General features: G+C 49.3%; 10 protein-coding genes across 10 annotated transcripts; 6 read left to right on the top strand and 4 right to left on the bottom strand.

The window, feature by feature from the left end:
* Positions 1–241: 241 nt before the first annotated feature.
* Positions 242–1,643, top strand: N7457_007417 (FAD-dependent oxidoreductase; the record flags this gene model as incomplete). Its single annotated transcript, XM_057178460.1, has 3 exons — positions 242–502; positions 729–1,114; positions 1,175–1,643. Coding segments are annotated over 3 exons (1,116 nt in total), but the record flags the coding sequence as incomplete, so codon positions are not given.
* Positions 1,644–2,008: 365 nt separating this feature from the next.
* Positions 2,009–3,771, bottom strand: N7457_007416 (uncharacterized protein; the record flags this gene model as incomplete). Its single annotated transcript, XM_057178459.1, has 3 exons — positions 2,009–2,273; positions 2,325–3,703; positions 3,757–3,771. 3 exons carry the CDS (start codon positions 3,769–3,771, stop codon positions 2,009–2,011), a joined length of 1,659 nt encoding a protein of 552 aa, XP_057030203.1.
* A 380-nt stretch (positions 3,772–4,151) lies between these two features.
* N7457_007415 (putative Phosphoserine phosphatase) lies at positions 4,152–5,208 on the bottom strand (the record flags this gene model as incomplete). Its single annotated transcript, XM_057178458.1, has 6 exons — positions 4,152–4,294; positions 4,358–4,506; positions 4,565–4,867; positions 4,930–5,006; positions 5,055–5,068; positions 5,121–5,208. 6 exons carry the CDS (start codon positions 5,206–5,208, stop codon positions 4,152–4,154), a joined length of 774 nt encoding a protein of 257 aa, XP_057030202.1.
* Positions 5,209–5,412: 204 nt separating this feature from the next.
* N7457_007414 (tRNA (adenine-N(1)-)-methyltransferase) lies at positions 5,413–6,889 on the top strand (the record flags this gene model as incomplete). The annotated part of the gene is made up of 4 exons (XM_057178457.1): positions 5,413–5,515; positions 5,565–5,711; positions 5,776–5,846; positions 5,909–6,889. 4 exons carry the CDS (start codon positions 5,413–5,415, stop codon positions 6,887–6,889), a joined length of 1,302 nt encoding a protein of 433 aa, XP_057030201.1.
* A 166-nt stretch (positions 6,890–7,055) lies between these two features.
* N7457_007413 (acylglycerol lipase) lies at positions 7,056–8,412 on the bottom strand (the record flags this gene model as incomplete). Its single annotated transcript, XM_057178456.1, has 4 exons — positions 7,056–7,884; positions 8,024–8,093; positions 8,178–8,232; positions 8,347–8,412. The coding sequence occupies 4 exons, from the start codon at positions 8,410–8,412 to the stop codon at positions 7,056–7,058; spliced, it is 1,020 nt and encodes a 339-aa protein (XP_057030200.1).
* Positions 8,413–9,792: 1,380 nt separating this feature from the next.
* N7457_007412 (uncharacterized protein) lies at positions 9,793–10,815 on the top strand (the record flags this gene model as incomplete). The annotated part of the gene is made up of 2 exons (XM_057178455.1): positions 9,793–10,338; positions 10,414–10,815. The coding sequence occupies 2 exons, from the start codon at positions 9,793–9,795 to the stop codon at positions 10,813–10,815; spliced, it is 948 nt and encodes a 315-aa protein (XP_057030199.1).
* A 321-nt stretch (positions 10,816–11,136) lies between these two features.
* Positions 11,137–11,672, top strand: N7457_007411 (uncharacterized protein; the record flags this gene model as incomplete). The annotated part of the gene is made up of 4 exons (XM_057178454.1): positions 11,137–11,150; positions 11,206–11,314; positions 11,373–11,487; positions 11,551–11,672. Coding segments are annotated over 4 exons (360 nt in total), but the record flags the coding sequence as incomplete, so codon positions are not given.
* A 630-nt stretch (positions 11,673–12,302) lies between these two features.
* On the top strand, positions 12,303–14,894 carry N7457_007410 (uncharacterized protein; the record flags this gene model as incomplete). Its single annotated transcript, XM_057178453.1, has 1 exon — positions 12,303–14,894. The coding sequence occupies one exon, from the start codon at positions 12,303–12,305 to the stop codon at positions 14,892–14,894; it is 2,592 nt and encodes an 863-aa protein (XP_057030197.1).
* Positions 14,895–15,362: 468 nt separating this feature from the next.
* Positions 15,363–16,757, top strand: N7457_007409 (major facilitator superfamily domain-containing protein; the record flags this gene model as incomplete). Its single annotated transcript, XM_057178452.1, has 4 exons — positions 15,363–15,467; positions 15,529–16,401; positions 16,456–16,549; positions 16,603–16,757. The coding sequence occupies 4 exons, from the start codon at positions 15,363–15,365 to the stop codon at positions 16,755–16,757; spliced, it is 1,227 nt and encodes a 408-aa protein (XP_057030196.1).
* A 1,053-nt stretch (positions 16,758–17,810) lies between these two features.
* On the bottom strand, positions 17,811–20,142 carry N7457_007408 (CCR4-Not complex 3'-5'-exoribonuclease subunit Ccr4; the record flags this gene model as incomplete). Its single annotated transcript, XM_057178451.1, has 2 exons — positions 17,811–19,000; positions 19,080–20,142. 2 exons carry the CDS (start codon positions 20,140–20,142, stop codon positions 17,811–17,813), a joined length of 2,253 nt encoding a protein of 750 aa, XP_057030195.1.
* Positions 20,143–20,680: the final 538 nt, after the last annotated feature.

Raw genomic sequence — 20,680 nt, 5'->3', positions numbered from 1 at the left:
CCCGTTTTTGATAGTCATGGCCATTATTGGGGCATATGTTTTCGAATTGAGTGATAGCATTCCGAGTCCATTTGGTTGTAGAGAGGAAGTCATGTGGTCAGAGTTCCGAACTGTGTCCCCCAATGTACTCCGTACGGAGCACACCGTAGTCAGGCTGCGAAATCTCATCTTTGTGACTGAAAGTCCATCAATCAACTTGACCCAAGTACGCCTGTATCGCTTGATTCACACCCGATGAAGTCGTTCCGACTCTTGGGTCCGCTTCCCCCGCTCAAGCATCTCACCCTGCATCCTCCGGGCGAGTCAGCCCTCAGTGGTCCGCTCTATCTCAAGAACTACAGGCCAAATGAGCACGCAAAGAGAGGATTCGATTCCTCACGAACTCCGGACGGCTGCAGAGCCCCGGCAAAATAGACTCCATCCGGTGAGGCTATCGCATATTGAGCAGGTCAACCCCTCTGTTCGACTGCTACAATTTGCTCTACCTCCCCAGGAGAACAATGTATGGTGATCTTTTGCCCTCTTATTATCGTTCTACGAATCCATGTTTCTTTCCTCTATTCGTACACCGAGTCCAGCTGCAATGCCCTTGGCGCTGCTCTCCGTCCCCGCGCTGTTAGATCCTAGTCATACCCATATACCCCGCACAACCAACATTCCCAATCACATTGTCTATCACACACTATTCTCATGAGGCTGCGTCACTGGGTAGCTAACAGAGCGCACAGGGTAACAATCAACAGCCATTTAGCTTCCTTCCGGGTCAATGGCTTGATGTCCATATCCCCTCAATCACCCAAGCAGGGGGGTTCACCATCACGTCCACCCCTGCAGATGCACAAATACTGCCATCACCAGAGGATTCCATAGATTCACTAGCTGGCGAAGCGCTGGAGCCCTCATCGGAATCACAAGGGCGACCACCATATGTGGAATTGGCTGTCCAAAACTCGCCGGCTAATCCCTCCGCTGCATGGCTATGGAGACCCAAAGAAAATATCCTCGGAAAGGAGCTGAACATCCGAGTTGGGGGAAGCTTTGTCTGGCCGCCTACCGGTATTAGTATCAGTGATGTTAAAAATGTAGTCTTCGTCGCTGGCGGTGTTGGCATCAAGTAAGTGACGCTCCCGATCTCATGTACGCCAGTACATTCTAAGGCCTAACTCTCTCTCAGCCCTTTGATATCCATGTTATCCCACTTGAACAATAACGAGCCCCACACCCCCAACCCAAAAACCATCCGCATCTTATACTCCAGCCGCCTACTGCAAGACCATGAAACAGTCACCGCAGAGACAGCCCTAGACCAAGTATTGTTTCTTCCGCGTCTCCGCCAGATCATCCGGTCTCAAGAGAGCTCACATCGGCTCCATATCTCACTGGACCTTTTCCTTACGGACTTGGGCTCGTCATCTAGTCTGCTCGCGTCTGGGTCACCTTCTGGTATTAAGATTCATTCAGAGAGAATATCTGATCGTGACCTGCGTGCTGCGGCTACGGGTGAAGATGGCGAGTTGGATCCTCAGGGCACAGTGTGCTATGTGTGTGGACCTCCTGCGATGACCGATGCGGTGGTGGAGAAAATGGCTCAGATGCTAGGAGAAGTCGGGGAGCAGCGTGTTTTCTTTGAGAAATGGTGGTGAAACGATGGTGAGTTAAAATTCTTGGTATTGATGTAGCATATAACTCGGATGATCATTGTGGTGTTTGTTTGTCAACGAACGGAATACACCAAAGTCACGACACAGGCCGGGCCTTGATACGATGTAGAAGAATCGGAGCAAGAGGAAACTAGGAGAGATGACTTGATATTTCAAAAAAAAGGTAGACTCCCCACAGACGCCGACCTATTGCAGGCAAGGGGCAAAAATATATGTACAGTAAACTAGGACAAGGCCGTTGGCAAGAATGGAAACGACAGTATATGAGAGCAGGGACAATACAGACGCGCTGATCTCTCGATACAGAATGGCGAAGAATGAGAAATGAGGAAAGAAGTCGGCCTGCCCTAGAATGCTTTGTCCGGACTGTTGACGGTACCACCATCCACGATCAACATTTCGTCGATCTTGACCTCCGTTTGGCCCCATTCCAAACGCTTGTACGTCGAGACGCGACCAGCGCCCATGTCAAAGTCGAAGAATCGCACTCTTCGGACATAATTGTCGTAGCCACCGTATCCGCCCAGGCCGACGCCGCCACCGTAGCACATCCAGAGAGATGGCTTGTCGTTGTCATCTTGCTCGAGCATGCAATAATCATTGACATGATCACTATATGATAATTAGTATTTGAAGTGACGAAAGGGAAAGCATGTGACTTACTGTCCGCAACTGACAAACAAGACGCCCTCTTCTTCGAGGGCGTCTTTAAAGCCAGAGTTGAATCCTGGTGCGGTGGGGGCTTCCATCCATGCACCCTTGAAGTATTTTCCTTGCATGCGGTACTCAGGGAGCGGAATGTGAATGAATGCCGCATTCATGTGGATATGGGAGTATTCATGGTGCTTTCTGCTTAAGCTTTGGGCAGTGTTCTTGAACCAGCGCGTTTGACTCGGCTTGATCCAGTCGTAGCCGCGGAACTGACGCTCGTCAGGAGAGTAGGAATGTGTGTCGAGGAGATAGAAAGTCAGTGCAGAGTGTGCGCTCTTGCCCCGGTCGAGGACCTCGACAATGTAGTTTCCGACCCCGTCAATGTCTTCGGGGCCGGCGGCTGAAAGAGAGTATGGCAGCTCTTCGTATATGGACATGAGTTGCTCGCGGTTAAGGTCACCCTCGTCATCGTGGTTTCCGAAGATGGCTGCGTAGGGAATCTTGCGGTCGATCAAAAGTTTTACAGACTTGAAAAGAGCACTTTGTGCATCTGGGGCGGTCTCTCCGTTGATCTGGTCACCTGAGAATACCACCATGTCCGGTTTCTCTTCGTCAAGAAGACGCTCGACGAATTCCAAGGTTCGAGGATCGGCTTCACACTTCTGACCGGCCACCGCTTCCGCAGGAACAGGATCACGGCATGCACCAAGACCTGTACTCATATGAAGATCTGCCAACTGCATCACCTTAAACTTCTGGTTCTCATTGATCCTGGGAACCGGCTTTTTGGGTTTGGCCTGCGGGTGCCCTCTCCGAATACTAAGACGAGTCTCCAACTGTTCTGTCCAACTATCCAAGAGAATCGGAGTGTCTTTAACTTCCCAATTGGGACGAGGATCGACCGCGTCCGCTCCAAAGAGGACATCGATGTATGTGACAGCATTTTCTGAATCACTAGCGTGACGAGAGGAGGAGCGCTTGAGCCAAATGCCTCCTGGCCGGGGTTCCCATGCCTCAATCTCTGTCTTTCCGACGTACTCCGCGGTAGGAGTAAGACGACTGATTTTCAAGTCGATGACCACTTTGTCATCAGAACTCAGCTCCTCCTCCTTTTTCCGTTTAAATTGGACGTAGGCACTCGAGGTCCAGCCCGTGCGCAAATAAAGATCCTTGTCGACGCGGTACCAAGTTTCCGGGTCTAGCTTACAGCTCGAGAAAGGATTGATTGAGGAACATTGGGTGACAGTGACATCTGTGATCACGTAGCCGGAATAATGCGATGGAAGATGGCCATGGATGGACGAGGGAAGGACACGAAATCGATTATCAAGAACAACCACCAGGAGTAGTATGAATGTTGCAATCAAACCGAGCTGTACGCTCGCTCGGACCTACACAACATCGGTCAGTAAAGTGCTTCACAAGGAGCGGAAGCATGCCATACTAGCCGGCGAGCCATAATGAAATAGATATCACCCTGGCAAGGACTTGGTTAAAAGCGAGGCGCACTGTCGCATGATGTCCACGAAGCGCAAGGGATCAGGGCAAAGAAGAAGACCGGATCCGGTCAACTCTAGAATATAAGGACAAGTATAACCTGTTTGGAGGATTGAAGTTCGCCCTCGACGCTTGGGCCTGAAGGCGGTGACTCCTGAAAGACTGGCCCAGGCTTGTCCAGAGGTTGGCTCTCTTTGTTTTGGCTTCTGTGATTTGTTGACTTGCAGACTTTGAATTATTCACAGATATTCTCATTAATCTGATCTAATTTTATGTGAAAATAATATTCATCATCACGTTCACATCCGTCTAGTTGCCTGTCTATAGAGGTCAACCCTGGTTCTACACGCCGAGCGAGGCCTTGGCAGCCACATCAGCGGCTGACACCTTGCCACTCAAAATATCCTTGGAAGACGCGAGAATCGTTGACCAATTCTCAAACGTTGTATAGGGCATGCCCCTGCGCTGACAGTAGGTCACCAAATCTGCAATGGGTTAGTTTAGGGTTTCCACATCCGGATCTCAAGGTGGTTCGAGTAGATGAATACCTTTTCCTTTCTTGGCGAAGAGAAGGTCGGTTTCCGCAGCCGCAGACAGATCGGAAATACCGTCTCCAGCATACAGAAGAATCGGGCGCTCGCTGTCGGGCAAAGCGGCATAGGGCTTGATCTCCAGGGACTTATCATGGCCGAAGTGGCTAGTGAATGATTCTCAGCAAGGCTGGGTCAATGACAGCCGGGTAAACAGTGGCTTACCTGTCATCGTGGTACTCGATTTGCCAGCCACCCTCGCTGTTGATGTCCTTGCCATCGCGGCTCACAGGCTCGTTGGAAATGATGGTGAGGTGGTTGCCTGGCTTGTGACCGAGGAACTTTTCCAACAGGGCGCTGATAATGGGTCGCATGCCAGAGGACAGGATGACAATGGGTACATTGTTCTCCTTCGCCCAGTAGTAGAACTCCTCGAAGTACGGGTCCAGCTTCATGTTTTTCAACAGCGTCTGGATGCACTCGTCGTACGGGGTCTTGATGCTTTCAAGCATCTCGCGGAAGGCATCTCTGCGCATAAACCAGGAAAATTAGGATTTGCTTGTCGGATATACGATATCTCCAGCACGCACCGGAAACTCAAGGTCTCATTGAGGACCTGCTCGTTCAACACGAGGCGCTTTGCCAGACCAAAGCCAAGGTTATCGATCTAGTCGATGTCAGTAAAGGGCTAGATGACAGTAGCGGTGCGATGTACCATGAAGTCATTGCCTGCGATTATAGTCAATACTGGAGTACTGGCGCTTTGCGGGGAAGCACCTACTGTCATCGACGGTGATTGTTCCATCAAAGTCGGTGAAGAAAATGATCTTGGGCTTAGTCTCCATGTATGGGAGAGCGGTAGAACCCATGATTGCAATGGAAATTAGGAATAGTCTGTACAAAAATCTAAGGACTGTACAATATCGAGAAAGACTGAAAAGCAAGTGTAAAGATTGCCCCTCGATTCAGTGAACTGGGGGTGGGTCGAGCGGTACCGCAGTGGGTTAGTCTCGATCAGCCAGATTTTCCTTAGGATTTTTAGCTCCGGACTGTTGATTCTCGACTCTAAGAACATGTCTCGTCTGCGCCAGGCTCTCCAGCGTGTCTTAGGTGTGAGTCCGGCACCAAGCGCCTTGCGCTCTCGGACTATTGACACAAACTTCTCTACCATCAAAGGTAATTGAGCCAACATTTGTTTCCAAAGCCAGACTAACGAAATGCGCAGAGGGAGACCGAATCATTCTACACGGCAAACAACCCTCGCTGTCAAAAGCATTGAAGCGAGGTGAGAAGTTCCAAACTCCCAAGGGAGCAGTGGATCACGATAGCATTATTGGGAAACGTGTTTGGGACACAGTGCAGTCTCGCAAAGGTTAATGAACCCCATTTCTCGGAGTTGCCTGGAATAGGTCACTAATGCTTGCTTCTGTATACAGGCCTTCCACTTCGAGTCAGCCTCCCAACATTGGAAGAATATGTGGCCCTGACTCCTCGTCTGGTTACGCCGGTATGCGCATCACTCCCGCAAATCACACGCCTCCAGGCGCATTGCTCACGCTATCCCAGTAGATCTATCCACAAGATGCCAATTTGATTGCCTCCCTTCTCGACATTCATGTCGACACACCCGTCGCCGGTGAGACACAACCACCTTTGGAAATCCTTGAGTCCGGCACGGGCCATGGATCCTTAACACTACACCTGGCGCGGGCCATTCACGCCGCCAACACCACTCCTCCGCCCCGTCCATCACGATCCCAGATCAAATATCTAGAAGGACGCGCCAGTAGACCGGGCGAAAAAGACACGGAACAAACAGGAGAAAAACTCAGCGAGGTAACTGCGGATCCAGCACAGGCGGACTGGAATGCCTGGCGAGCGCAGCGTAACGCTATTATCCACACCGTCGACGTATCGCCGAAGTTCTCCGCGCTAGCTGAGAAAAATGTCCGCGGATTCCGCCGTGGAATTTACTCAGGCAACGTTGATTTCTATGTGGGCCCTGTCGAAAATTGGGTTGCTCAACAAAAGCAACAGCGGAAGAAGACTGGTCTGGCTTCGCTGACTGGAGGAAATCCTGTTGATCCGTTCCTTTCGCACGTTATTCTAGATATGCCTTCTTCGAACTTGAGGATCCCTCACGTCACCCCGGTCTTGAAACGCGATGGCCTACTGGTGGTCTTCATGCCTAGTATTACGCAGATTGGCGAGTGTCTTCAACTGATCAAGGACCAGCGACTGCCCCTCGTCCAGGAGAAGGTCATCGAACTTGGCTCTGGCATTAGTGGCGGTCGCTTGTGGGACGTGCGGTTTGCGACTAAAAAGTCCGGTGCCGACCCATCGTCTTGGACTGCTCCTTCTGATGCCGAGGGAAGTAGTCCAGCCGAGGCTGACGAACAGTCCAGTGCTTCTGACACTGCCTCTGAGGTGGTCGCCGCAGAGGAGCCTCCCAAGGAAGGAGAGTCTGTCTTGGTCTGTCGACCAAAGGTCGGAGTACGTATCCAGGGTGGCGGCTTCGTGGCTGTCTGGCGTCGTATTGAAGACCGTTGAGCTTCTGCGCCGGCTATCCCAGACATACCCTCTCCTTCCTTGGACTATATACCTGTATACTATTGCATATTTGATAGAGATTGAGCCCATTTGTACCATAAAGAGATTTGTGACGATAATATTAACAAAATGCGCAAAAGTAGGTCAAGACAAAAGAACAAGTAAATCACAACTTGGCTTTATCATCGGCCTCCGGATTCTCATCAACGGCAGTGCTTTTGGTCTCATCAACCGCAACACCTTCCGCCTCATTCTGAACAACCACCGTCTCAGCCACAGGCACTTTACTCAACATCCAAGCCTTCACATCCGCAAGGAACCTCTCCGTAGTCTCCGGCAACTCAGAATGCAGTCTATGATAAGCCCCTTCATAAGGGCAGAACTCCACATTCCCACCCTTCTCAGTCAATTTCTTAGCGAACTCCTCCGTCGCAGGGAAACTAGTAATCCGATCCCCATCTCCATGACCAAACCAAAACGGCACCTCACTCTTCACCCAAGCACCAGTGCCAGCTGCAAACATGCCCTCTAACCAAATTCCACGATCCAACATCCCCGCCAGGCCCTCAAAAGTACCTGTGTCGTGGCACAGGGTATCAGCCACGCACTCCTTACAGACAGCCTCATCCCGAGACAGCAGCTTCGCCTCAAGAGGTGTATACTTCTGCATATGGGGGATCAGCTTTGCGACAATTCTGCCCGCTGCGACTAGCAGCTTCGAAGGACGAGTGGATTCGTCTAGACCGATTAGAGGGGAGTAAAGAAGTACGCCGGCGAAGTTGGGCCGGGTGGACTTGTCTTTATTGTAGGGTGACTCTGGGTGGAAAATGTAGTTGAGGGTTTGACCACCGCCCATGCTATGACCCATTATGAAAAGGGGCACGTCGGGCTGAGAGGGTAGGGTGTTCAGGAAGGAGTGCATGTCTGAAAGGACTTGAGAAGTTGGTCCTGTGTTGCCGCGATCGCGGGTTTGTTTGACGCTGCGGCCCCAGCCTCTGATTTTGGACGGTTAGTTGGGTTGTCCATGTTGATATCAAATATGTTCGGAGTAAAGTGGTCCTTGTATCAAAATAATCGGATGGGGTTCGTTCTTGGGGGTTGATGGTATAAAAGCACAGGCTCTAGTGCACTTACCGCTGATCAAAAGATCTGACCTCAATACCTGCTGCTACCATTGTTGGAAACATATCGTAATAGGCATTGCCTGATATCAATTTACATTAACTGCCTGCCTCATGGACGGTGGACGATGGACAATTTGAGCTTATAGCTTCTGATAGAGACTCACAGTGGTCACTAAAACCATGGATAAATGCCAAAATGGCGCGTGGAGATCCGCTGGTCTGGAGCAAATTGTTAGCTTTGGACATGAACGACATTCGGTTGAAGGGCTAAGCTCTATCTCAGTCTCTTTGTGGGATCAAAGCTATATGCCCTATGCCGCTTATCCTACTTACCTTCCATGTTTTGGTGTACAGCTCAAGGCCGTCCGGAAGGGTGTGCACGCTTTCTTCTGTGGCCATTTTCGTCGAGGTTTGTTCAAGAAACTTGAGAGGGGAACTGTGAGAGCTGAAAGTCCCTTGCACGTTGTTGGCATGTGATACGAGGGATCTGCAAAAGCACCTGCTTTCTACCATGTTGGCCTGAGGCACCAATCGAATATCTCAAGTTCTCAACCTCAATGTATGTATTTACCTGAGACTTACTTAGTACTTAGATAGTAAAATGGAAACCATATTTTACTGTTGGACTATGGCAACGGGACTTATCCCATTCCCTGTTGGAAGAAGTACTATGATCCCAGGGATATCAAAGCATATACGGGCTATGATTGGCTGCTAGAAGGTATGCTTCCACAGATCCTTCTTTCCACATGAATCAAGATTTAGTATGTAGTCTTTTGACTGTGTGCTTAACAGTTCTTGCAGTAGGCTTCTTAACTATATTTCTACCTAGGTAGGCACTTTGCGTTTTTACTAGTCCTTTCCACGGATATTCTCTCGTAGCCGAACATGGTGATGGTGATTGTGGTTGCGACGAATTGACAAATATCACAGATTGACACTCCGGTGTCCTGGTGTTCTGGAGTTCTGCGAGTTGAAGCCGACTTCATGGATGGTTTCTTAGGTCAGTGTGCTTCGACAGTGCTGAGAACGGGGGTTGAAGGTGAATAGGACCTGCTTGAGCTCATTCACGCCGGAATCTCTATGTTTTGAAGGAAGTGGAGAAGAAGAAAGTCGTTCTCGGCCTCGCTCAGGTGTGCTTGTGTCATAGCAGCAGCGACGAAGTAGGAGACGGAAAAAGCGTGGAAATGGAAAGAGCGTGAGATGAGGCATTTCACTTTCTCACAACACCTCTGAATCACCTAATGTAGTCTAGTGGTTTCGACCATTTTCTTGATCAAAATTCCCAGGCAGTTTTGATTATTTGCATATAAATCTCATCGATTCCGTAGTCTAGGCGAACAAGGAGGATCGAATTTCCCTCTTGGACTAACGCATCCAGAGAAAAGTATACACAGTGAGAATTGAAACGTAGGCCGAACCAGTTGATCGATTACATGAGTCAGCAGAGCAAGAATTGAAAAAGTCATGTGGCCTTGTTACACTTTTTTGAACTCCAGGAGGAATAGAACTGTTATAACAGTGGTCTCTCGACCTACTCAAGAGTCAAGTGCTGGTGCTTGACCAGACGCTCCGCGAGAGGGCGGTTATACCCAAATAGGAATAGACCAGACCCATTTTCCAGGATATCGCATCAAGGTACAGCACCTGATTGGTTCCGGGACTTGCTAGCTTCTTGAATTGTATCCAATCATGTTTCGCCAGTGACATGCTCCCTCCTCTACTATATCAGCCAAACTCACAGTTGTTGATCTTCTAATCTCTGAGACCCTTCAATCTATGCTACGCTATCTTATACCAAAAGTGCACTCGACGCTTAGGCCGGCAGTCTCATCATCCCTGCTGCGCCCCGCATACTCAAAAAGAATGATTTCCGCCATTCCCGAGCAGTTGGTTACAAACACCACCCAAACCGAAAGCCCATATCGATCCCTAGCGATACCCTCCAGCGAAGATAGTCCCGAAACCCGCCAGAAGTATCGACCCTTCATTCTGACCGAAAATGCACCGGACGACTGGGTCAACAAGCTCGAGTTGACCACCGCAACCGACATGGCTGAACAGAATCTACGGGCTACCAACGAGAGACTAAAAGTTCTGGTACTCTATGGCAGTCTCCGAAGAAGGTCATATTCAAAGCTAGTAGCGATGGAAGCTTCCCGTATCCTTTTCCGACTTGGTTGTGATGTGCGTGTCTTTGACCCCGAAGGTCTTCCAATGAAGAACGAGACCGATGTCAGCCATCCTAAAGTACAGGAGCTCCGAGAGCTCAGTCTGTGGAGTGATGGACATATCTGGGTTTCTCCTGAGCAGCATGGAAATCTGGTAAGCGATAACATGCAGCCATCTGTGCATTAAATGCAACAATTTCTTACTAATGCTTTCCCTCCGCAATTTTAGACCGCTGTATTCAAAAACCAAATCGATTGGATCCCACTGAGCACAGGGAGCGTCCGTCCTACTCAGGGCCGTACGTTGGCCATTGCCCAGGTATGCGGTGGGTCTCAATCCTTCAATGCGGTGAACTCTTTGCGCATCTTGGGTCGATGGATGCGCATGTTTACTATTCCGAATCAATCGTCGATTCCAAAGGCATATACCCAATTTCCAGACGAGGGCCAACCAGGAGATCAACGACTCATGCCTAGTGGTAATCGAGATCGGCTGGTCGATTGCATGGAGGAATTTGTTAAATATACCATTCTGATGCGGCCTCATATCGGTCTTTTCGGCGATCGGTTCAGCGAACGCGAGGAGAAGAAGTTAAAGGAGGCAAGGATGAACGCAGCAGCTACAGCTTAGATGAAGGATATATAACAATATAGACGGCACTAGAAGGGCGATTTAAGCGGAAGAATCGCTTAACATACTACCTAGGACCACTCAAGCGAGCAGTAGATACACTACTCGTGGCTAAGAAGTCCACAAAAACTGCGTAACCAATCATGGTCGACCAGTGACAGTCCAAACTGCTTTTTAGCCAATCATTACTGGACAATAACATGCTTGAATTGTTTTTGGTTACTATACACAATGCCCCAGGGCTCTGAACCTACTCCGCCGTACATTCTTTTACCCAATTCTGTCCATCAACTGTTCCTCATCCCCAAGAGAAAATCAAAAATGATTCCAGCAACGTAACATCACCTTTGTGTCAGTGTGTTTCTTAGCATTTGACTTACTCTTTTCAAGTACTGCAGCAGGCTCAATTTCTCGCCTTGAGCTCCTTCGGTGGTTTCAACAGGGCAAGAAGACAGGCAAGGATTTCATTCTGGTTGATCTACGTCGTACCGATTTTGAGGTAGACACATGTACCCATTAGCTCTTCCTTGTCCACATGTTTGACGATATATTTACAGGGAGGCACGATCCGAGGCTCTCTGAACCTTCCAGCGCAGAGCTTATATGCTACCATTCCGACTCTACATTCTGTCCTCTTGCAGGCCAAGATCGCCAATGTGGTGTGGTATTGTGGTAAGTCTGATCTAACCTTGAAGCTTTCTCGATCGGAATACCTCCGACTGACGAGGAAATTAGGCTCTTCTCGAGGTCGTGGAATGCGTGCTGCCAATTCATTTGCAGAGTACCTGGTAGAACACAAGGACATGCATATCAATAGCCTAGTACTAGACGGAGGTATCAAGGGATGGGTGGCATCTGGTAAGGATTATACTCAGCTTATGGATGAGTACGACGAGTCAAAATGGAAGAACTAAGCCTACTGTACTATGGATTAGACCTCCGCAATGGGGTTGGTTGGGCCCTACCTTCGAAGCCCTTCTGTACAATACACATCTTAGCATCATCCGATCCATCATTGTCATTGGTCCAGAAGCTCATATTGTCATGTTATATTACAGCAGAAAGCATGGTACATATCACCAAGTCCCAGGATCATAATAGCTTCATTCTTTTGAACTTCATACTTTGCTTATTAAGCCCTCAGTTTTACTTGGAATTCAGGTATTCTAACTTATGCCAGTCTGAAATAAGGCAGATTCAGGTATTTTAAGGAATAGACCCTGTAAGATCAGGCATTTGGCCTTTGGATGACTGAAATACTGCCTGGCATTGGAACATTAGCATAATAATTAAGTCACGGGGGGCATACTTCGTCGCCCGTAAAAGCCTCCACGAATGTCTACCAGTCCTACCAACGGCTAGTTCCCCATCATCCCTGCAGGCCATCCTCTCTCTCGCTATTCCTTTCCTCATCTCATAGGATCCAGGCTAGTCTCTTCAACCAGCCAGCGGCTCTGTAACACTTGCTTGGCCTTCCAATTACCAACATGCTACCTGAATTCTTGCAGAGTAGTTACGCGCGCTACAAAGCAGATACCAATACATTTGCAACTTGGCTACTGGAGACAGCCAACCAATGTGGCTATCAACCATCTGGACTCGCTGCTGCCACTCCCATCGTGAGAAAGGGCAAACATAAAGACAAACACAAACACAAACACGACGACTCAAATGCAGATCCACTTCACTATAGTGCGACTACCAAAGATCTGCAAAAGCTCGCCGAGGTGGTTGCTAGTTCTACTCTCACGGTACCCGAATCAGTTCTCACCCTTGCGAAACGCGCCATTAAATTGAGAAAGGCGGTCACTTCCTGGTTCTTGGGCCGGGGCGACTCTGCGAATAACGAGCGGCATGCTCATTTCATCACTGTGCTGGAGCAAATTTGCGATGATCTAGAATGGAAGACCAGCCAGCCCTCAAAGCCAGACGCCAAGCAACCTCCACCGACTTCCGAGGCTGAAAGTGACAATGCTATTGGCGACAGATTTCTAAACAAATTTGCTGTCCTCACGGTGGAGGAACCCCAGGAGACTACGCAAACCCAACCTGCCCCCGCCGAATCGAAGAAGATAGTCAAGGTGACTGTTGTTGAAGATGAGGGAAATGAGACAGCAGACTCATATCTTGGTCAGTTGGTCTTCAAGACTCTCTGCTTGCTTCAAGACTTGAACAACATGCAAACATTCATTTCCATCACCTGGTCGGAGTATCAAGATAAGAAAATCGACCTTATGAACGCCGCTGTCGTGACTGATAGTGCTTTGAAACTTGCCCAAGATCTTGTGCAGGAGGTGGAAGATGACTGGTGCACTTCCCTTACCGTGAGAAGGGATGATATCCAGAACATTGTCTACAATCTCGCTGTTTATAACCGCGGTATTTCCGCAGCTCCATCCCCTGAAGTTGGCCTGCCATACAACAAGAACATGGCTGATATAGCCGAGTTTTGCTATGTGCCAACTAAGGTCTTGCTTGAGTCCTTCGCAGATGTTCTCCAGGTCAATCAGCTGCCAGTCTTTAAAAAAGGCTACTTTGGCACTTACAATCCGAAAGCGGACAGAGAGCGGATGTCTCTGGGTCAGAAATTCAACGAAGACAAAATGATCCTTCTTTCGATTTTGCCAGAGTTTTGCATGGTCGATAGGTTCAAAATCCAGATGCCTACTGAGGATGCGATAACTCGAGGCCTTGCTGAGTTTGCCAAGTCCAAAGATGTTACTTTGTGGCTTTGCTTCGCCTCCCAGATCTTCCTCGACGTTCATCATATCATGCGACACAGTACCTTGGGTGCATTTGGAGACCTCCGAATGTCTGGACTTCGCATCCAGAAGACTATCAATGACTATTTTCAGCTATCCAAAACACACCCTTACCCCAAATTTTGGCCAAAAGAGGGTGACAAGGAAATTCGAAATATAGGATCAACCGTGAAGGCATGGATCATACAAGATTTCTTCCAAGATATTCGAGTCCGTTATAAAATCGACAGCATTGGCCCCGCGCCCGAAAAGCACGCACTCTTCTCGCAGCATGCTATCCTCTGCGGCTTGATCCTGTTCAGTCTCAATATGAGAATGCAGTTGGTCGGCCAGCAGCTCGTTACACAATGGTACGACGTCCAGCAACTGGCCTTCTTGCACAACCTCGTCATAAATTCTCCAACGCAGAAAGACCTGAGGTGGCCTGATATGGATGCTTTCCTCAAGATCCATGGCGAATCTCATATTTTCATTGGTTCGCGGCCAAAGAACGCCAAAGAATCGCTGAACCGGCTTGAGTTGGCCACGGGCATCTCGTCCGCTGCCAATTTTGCCCGTGACTCCCGGAGCAGGAGGTTTCATAGGCCTGATGGCAAGAATGCCCGCGTGCTCAAGTCCACCACTGCAGTCGCGAACTTGTTCTTCGCCCAGTACGTGGGTGGTCCTGAGGAAGACGCCGGGATCATAAACATTCACGGAATCCTGGACGAGCTTTCACAGAAATCGAACCTTGAATCATCCAGCAAGGACCTTGAAAAACTCAATCCGGAACTCATCATTACCCGAAAGTGGTCGAATACCCACAACATCGATCCACTGCAGCTTCTCGCCTTCCTGAAGACCAAATTATTCGAAGAAGAGCCTGTAATTCTGTACAATTACTTCGGCATGCACAAACGCTCCGTCGAGTTGCTCAGACTTATCCGAGACAAAGAGCACCAGAAATTCGTTCAATATTTCACACCAGCGTATCTGCCTGATGAGTCCTTCATATCAAGCATCGTCCTCCTCATCCATCACGTTGCGGAAGGCTCGGCCCAAAGTGCACGTGTAGTTGGACTTACATCTAGCGGGCTTGAGGTAGTGAGTCGGATTGTCACAAGCGCTGGCGACGTGATGCGGAAATACTTGGAGAAGAATGGAGACGTGGCATGCAAAGAGCTGAGGGTTTTCTGCAAGAACAAAAAGCCAATTCAAGATGGTGTCGCCTATGATAAAGGCAAATCAGATGAGCTAGTGTATTCATGGCTCAGTCTTGAAGACGTCCTGGGTTCCAAGGGTATGGCCTCACTCATGACTGGGATCCCGATCGCCTAGGCTTATGGACCTGGTGCCGCCTTGATGCCGAGAACTGCCCCTATGTGCGAAGCCTCTTCTTTATTTTCTACCAGTGATAGGATACCCCCATATCTACCTAGTACCAGCTAAACCGGGACATCAAGTGATGACCATATTGCTAGTAGCCAGTTCCATGTTGAATATGAATTAATTTAGCTGAATAACCATTCCACGCTAGAATATCACCATTCGAGGACATCTATTCTTGCTGATCATGTCTGTAAGTACCTCACGACGATATGCCAAGAAACAGTGACATGCCAGATTCGGCAGTCGGGAGTCCCCTCTACACATAGAGTCAAGACAGACCGGATTCATTTCCTCGGCCGCTCCCACCTCCAATATAGAAATAATACAAAAATCAAGCCATCATTGACCATTCGGGGGGAATTCCCCTTTCCAACCATATCTTGTCTCCCCCACGTCTTTTCTCCTGGGCGTTCCACAATGTCACCTCCTTCTCATACTTCGCCGCCACCAGACGGTGGATACGGCTGGGTATGCGTCGGCGCATGTTTCTCGATTAATTGCTTCACTTGGGGTGCTTTCTCTGTGGGTTGCTCTATATCTAATTCATGAACCTTCCATAACACAAACTCACATTCTCTTCTAGTCCTACGGCGTGTACTTGGCACATTACCTCGCCGAGAATATCTATCCTGAATCCACGCCTGTGGACTTCGCACTCATAGGCGGACTAAACTTCTCTATGGCGATGTTGGTGGCGCCTGCTGTGACGATCATCGCTCGTAAATACAACACCCAGCTACCCATGTTGATCGGGTTAGGGCTATTAGCAGCAGGATATATATCCGCATCGTTTTCCGAAAGGATCTGGCATCTATACCTGTCACAAGGGATTTTGATTGGTTTCGGAGTTGGATTCATCTACGTCCCCAGCATTGCAATTCTGTCTCAGTGGTTTGACAAGCGAAGAAGTCTTGCTAATGGGATTAGCGCCGCTGGGTCCGGTATTGGAGGCTTGATATTTTCGTTCATGGACGGGTCAATCATACAGAGGATGTCTGTGGCCTGGGCTCTGCGATTTACAGCTATTATCAGTTGCTCGGTACTGCTCATTGCCATTCTACTCATACGAAATCGCAATGAAGCTGTACGGCCGTCGCAGCGGGGCTTTGATGTGAAGCTTCTACGTCGGCCGGACGTGCTTCTATTGCTGTTATGGGCGTTTCTCAGTATGCTTGGTTATATCTCTCTGCTCTATTCACTCCCGGATTATGCAGGCGCCATTGGTCTCTCGAGTAATCAAGCTACGGTTGTCAACGCGATTTTGAACCTGGGAACTGCCGTTGGTCGGCCATTGATTGGTGTGGTCAGTGATCGGTTTGGGAGGATTCAGGTTGCCGGTCTCTTGACTTGCTTTTGTGGCATTTCTTGTTTCATCATCTGGCTTCCCTCGGCTTCATATGGCGTCCTTATTCTGTTCGCCCTTATTAGCGGGGCGATTCTGGGGGTTTTCTGGGTTGTGAGTCTTATTCTAACGAGGTTGATATCCCAATACTACTAAACTTCCTTATAGACTATAGGCCCATTATGTGTTGAGGTTGCTGGACTGGGGGAACTTCAATCCTTGCTGTCTTTGTCTTGGTCTTTTATTGTGCTCCCAACGACATGTGAGTTTTTTCAAACGCAGATCTGAAGAGCCTATGTTGACGACGTGTTACAGTTTCTGAAGTAATAGCACTCAAGCTACGCCGCCCATCGGCCCAGCATCCATATCTATATACCCAGATCTTTTGTGGCATCTCTTACATCTGTGCTAGTGTGGCTTTGCTTTTTCTCTGGTTGATGAAACGGCGCAAAGTACAACCAGGGCGCTAATAATAGACTGTTTAATCACCGAGAGAAAAGCCGTTTGGTCGGAATATATTGTCGTGTTTTCTGCTACTCGATATATACTGCACAAGAACAAGGTGACCGGCTGTTCCCGAGATCTACATCAAAGAGTATAGTTGCGGTTGTGTATGGTAGAAATTCCATCTGCAAGGCACCTGCAGGCTACTCTTCTCCGTTCATTTAGATCTCCCATCGAAGATAGGGGTGTGCACTGTAGAGACACCATGAGCCTTCCGAGCCCAGACTTGTTGATGCCCCAAGGATTGCAAGGCTACAACCCACCTTCTATAGATCTATGCTTACATCTCTATATTTCATGTACCGGATTGCTACTGCAGGAGTGTAGCTTTAAAAGAACACTGAAAAAGAGTGGAAAGGAACAAAGCCACGCTCTATTCTCGATTGGGCCTCGCACAGAACGAATGGCACAGTAAGCACGTACACAGAACAGACAGAACTCCCTTCGCCTGATCAAAAGAAAACGACAAAAAAAAAAGCAACCTCGTCATGGGCAAGAAAACATATACCCTTCGACCACTGTTCCACCCGAACACCAATCCCGCAATCCTAAGCGTCGTGAAGCCGTCTCAGATGACGTTAGAGATTAGGTGAGATGAAACCGAGATAAATCAGGAAACTCAACGGAAGAAGACACAGGAGAGATAGATAGTGAGTTGAGGGACAAAGAGGAGGAGTTTGAGGAGAGAATGCAAAAGAGTAAATGAACTGCCAACGCCGTTTGACTACATCCAAGGAAGACGAGACAAGAGCATTGCTCGAGGAACAGATACTCTTCTAGCAAATCAGGGGGATACAGAGGGAGGAAAGAGCAAGAGGACATGAAAAAGGACGTTCATAATCAGGAGGGAACACAAGAAGGAAAGAGATACGGGAAGACGAAAAACACCATGAGACGGCTGGCTACATAATACAGCCACCACCCAAAAAAAAAGATTCCGAAAGAACAAGCACGAAGAAAAGAAACCGGTTGGACAAACACCCCATCCCATCTCCGTAAGTTTCAAATGCTCCAATTCGTTAGTGCCGTTGCGGTCCAAAGTCAGCCTCTACCACCTTTCCTTTCTTGCCCTTTACTGTAAACTCCGCAAGCAATGCGACGTGATCACTCGGGAAATGGAAATTCGGGAATCCAGGAACGCGGCGGAGATACTCCTTGTCCACTTCGCCGAGCAATGCCGAGACATGGAGAGTATTTGAGGAGTACCAGACATAATCGAGAATGGCTGTGAAATCGGAGGTGTAGTTGGTGAAGCTGAGTTCTCCCATGGAGGAGTAGGCCGACTTTAACTTGAAGGGGTGGGTCATGCCAACCCGGCTGAGGTTTCCGTAGAGTCGCTTCTCGAGATCAGGGTGGGCTTCGGGTAGTCGTCCAGTAGAAATGAGGTTATAAGCCGCGGATCCAGGCGAGGAGTTGAAATCACCACACATGAGAACAGGAATCTGATCACCACTGGTGTACTCCATCGACGGAGCGGGTTCCACCACGGGAGCAGACTCGGAGCCACTTTCGGCCTCTGAGAAACGGAATGCGGTCTTATCCGTGCAAGCGGGCCATTTGGCATAGCTATCTGAAAGCTTGGTAATTTCCTCCATCAGAATAGCAGTTTGGATGAGCTTGACGTCCTTGAACGCCGGGTCCCAATACAGATGAGCGTTCACACTGATGAAGCGAGCACCAGTCTGCCGGTTTTCCAAGAAGACAACAACGGCAATATGATCCTTCTGCCACAGGCGGTTGTAGATATCATCTTGACCCTTAGCGTCTGGGCGACGGACAGCCGTCTGGCCGAAGTTGATCAACTGCTTGTCCAACAGGATGTACTTGCTTCCCTTGAAGAACGTCGCGCAGCCATCCACTGACCGGGCATCTTCCTCCTGCATGCCCATTGCACGACCACGAGGCCAGTAGACACCCTTGTAATCATTGTAGGCAAGCTGTTCGCGGAAGAAATTATTGTAGCTTCCTTGGTCCACCTCTTGCAGACAGACAATATCGGAATTATGAGATCGTAATTCGTTGAGAATGAGTTCACGGCGGAACTCCCAGGAAAGAACACGCGAGGGTACGTAGCCGTAGTGGGATTGGGTAGCGGAAGAATCGCACAGCGTATTGTACGACAAAACGGTGATCTTTTCCGTATTGCTGTTGGACGAGGCTGAAGTATCGTCAAGAATGACCCAATCACGGTCGGGGGGAGGTAGATGGACTGTAACAATAAAAGTTAGCTATGAAAAAAAGCTCGCGCAAATGGGCTGGAAAGCGTGGAGAGAGCCATTGACACGTACCTGGCATCTCTTCTTTCAGGTACTTGATAAGAGCCTTTGTGCCATCCTTCATAATCTGAGATTTAAGGACATCGTTCAAAGGATTGCCCTCAATGCCCAAGGTCTCCAACCGGTAGAGGTAGCCCATTTCGTAAGGGAGAGTGCGAATGTTGTTATCGAACAGGAGGAGTTTCTTAAGGTTGGAGAGCATGCCCAGTTCTTCTGGCAGCTCTGTCAAGTCATTGCCGGAAAGGTCGAGATGGGTCAACTTGCGCAACTGTCCAATAGCAGGAGGCAGGACTTTCAACTTATTGGAGTTGAGGTACAGCTTCTCAATGAAACCATAGTTGAACAATGATGTGGTCAAAGCGCGCAATCCTTGACCACCGAAATCAAGCGCATTCCAACCTTGTCGGCTAGCTGGCTTCCCCGCGGTTGCACCATTGCGCCCCTCGGTCCCATTCTCTGTGTCAGTTTGGCTGGACATAAGCTGGATTCCTTTCGTTTGCTGCGCAATGATGCGAGCATAGTAGTGAGGAGAGGTAGCTTGTCTAGACTCCGCTGCAAGCTGGAGCTGCTGCTGCCAATGCTCGTTCATTGATTCATCCAGATCATCGTCTGCGGTCGGTACTCCATTCTGCAAATGAGTTGAGGTGAAATGCGAGGTCGTGGTCGTGGCCAGTGAGCCGCCGGCGAAATTGTGTTGATGGGTGAGGTTGTGGGTCGCTTGAGAGTGATGGGTGTGATGATGCGGCTGTTGTGTGTGATGGGAGTGGTGGGTTTGTGATTGGAACTTGGGGATCTGCATACCAAACCGCTGGTGGGCCTGACCGCCATTCATCATGACATGCTGACCTTGGTGCGTTTGGCTGTACATATTGTTGAAGGAAGTAAGAGCAGCAGCCTGGTTGAGGGCAGGGGATCGGGACGGGGAGGGGGTGTCGTTGTTGAATTTCAATCGACCCGTCGGCGAATTGGTCCCGTTCCGAACGATGTGTCGCTGATGAGGGTTCTGTTGTGCTTGTGCTTGGAAATAGAACTGCCCGGCCCCAGGCTGCTGGAACCTGTAGGTACCATCTGCCATTTAACGTGGCAGACGAGACCGTGTGTTGTTTCCCTGGTGGAAAACCTGTTGGTGGGGAGACAGCGCTGAGTTGCGTTGAGTCAAAGTGAGAGGAGTAGAGGGTCGGAGACGGTCTCTTCTCTTCTTCAACATAGAGAGCTCACGTAAAACCACCTCGATCAAACCAGATTGAGCGCCACCGGGGACTTTGACGCTGAGAGTTGAGGTGTGCAGTGGGAGCGGTACCAAAGGGCGGAGATTGGGCGGACGGGTTGAAAGAAGGAGTGATGAAAAGGAGTAATGAGCGATCGAGTGACAGGGAGTCGAAGAGACCCTGTGGGGCAAGATTGACGTAGCAAAGATGAGCAAATCACACGATTGTCTCCAGGTCGATGAGGACGTCCTGAGATGACACTGGTGGTTTGCAGCGAGGCGGGAGTCACGGGATCACGTGAATCGCCGCAAGGGCCAAGTCTTGCCAGCTGTGGGAGCTTCCCAGTTGCCAAGAACACGGCGATTCCCCGAATTCAGCGACTGAATGTGGCAGTTGGGAACGGGC

This window comes from Penicillium paradoxum (genome assembly GCF_028828445.1).
Source record: "Penicillium paradoxum strain IBT 22861 chromosome Unknown utg000006l_segment0_segment0, whole genome shotgun sequence".
Taxonomy (NCBI): domain Eukaryota; kingdom Fungi; phylum Ascomycota; class Eurotiomycetes; order Eurotiales; family Aspergillaceae; genus Penicillium; species Penicillium paradoxum.
Note: the sequence above shows the minus strand (reverse complement) of the source record. Positions and strands in the feature narration are given on the sequence as shown.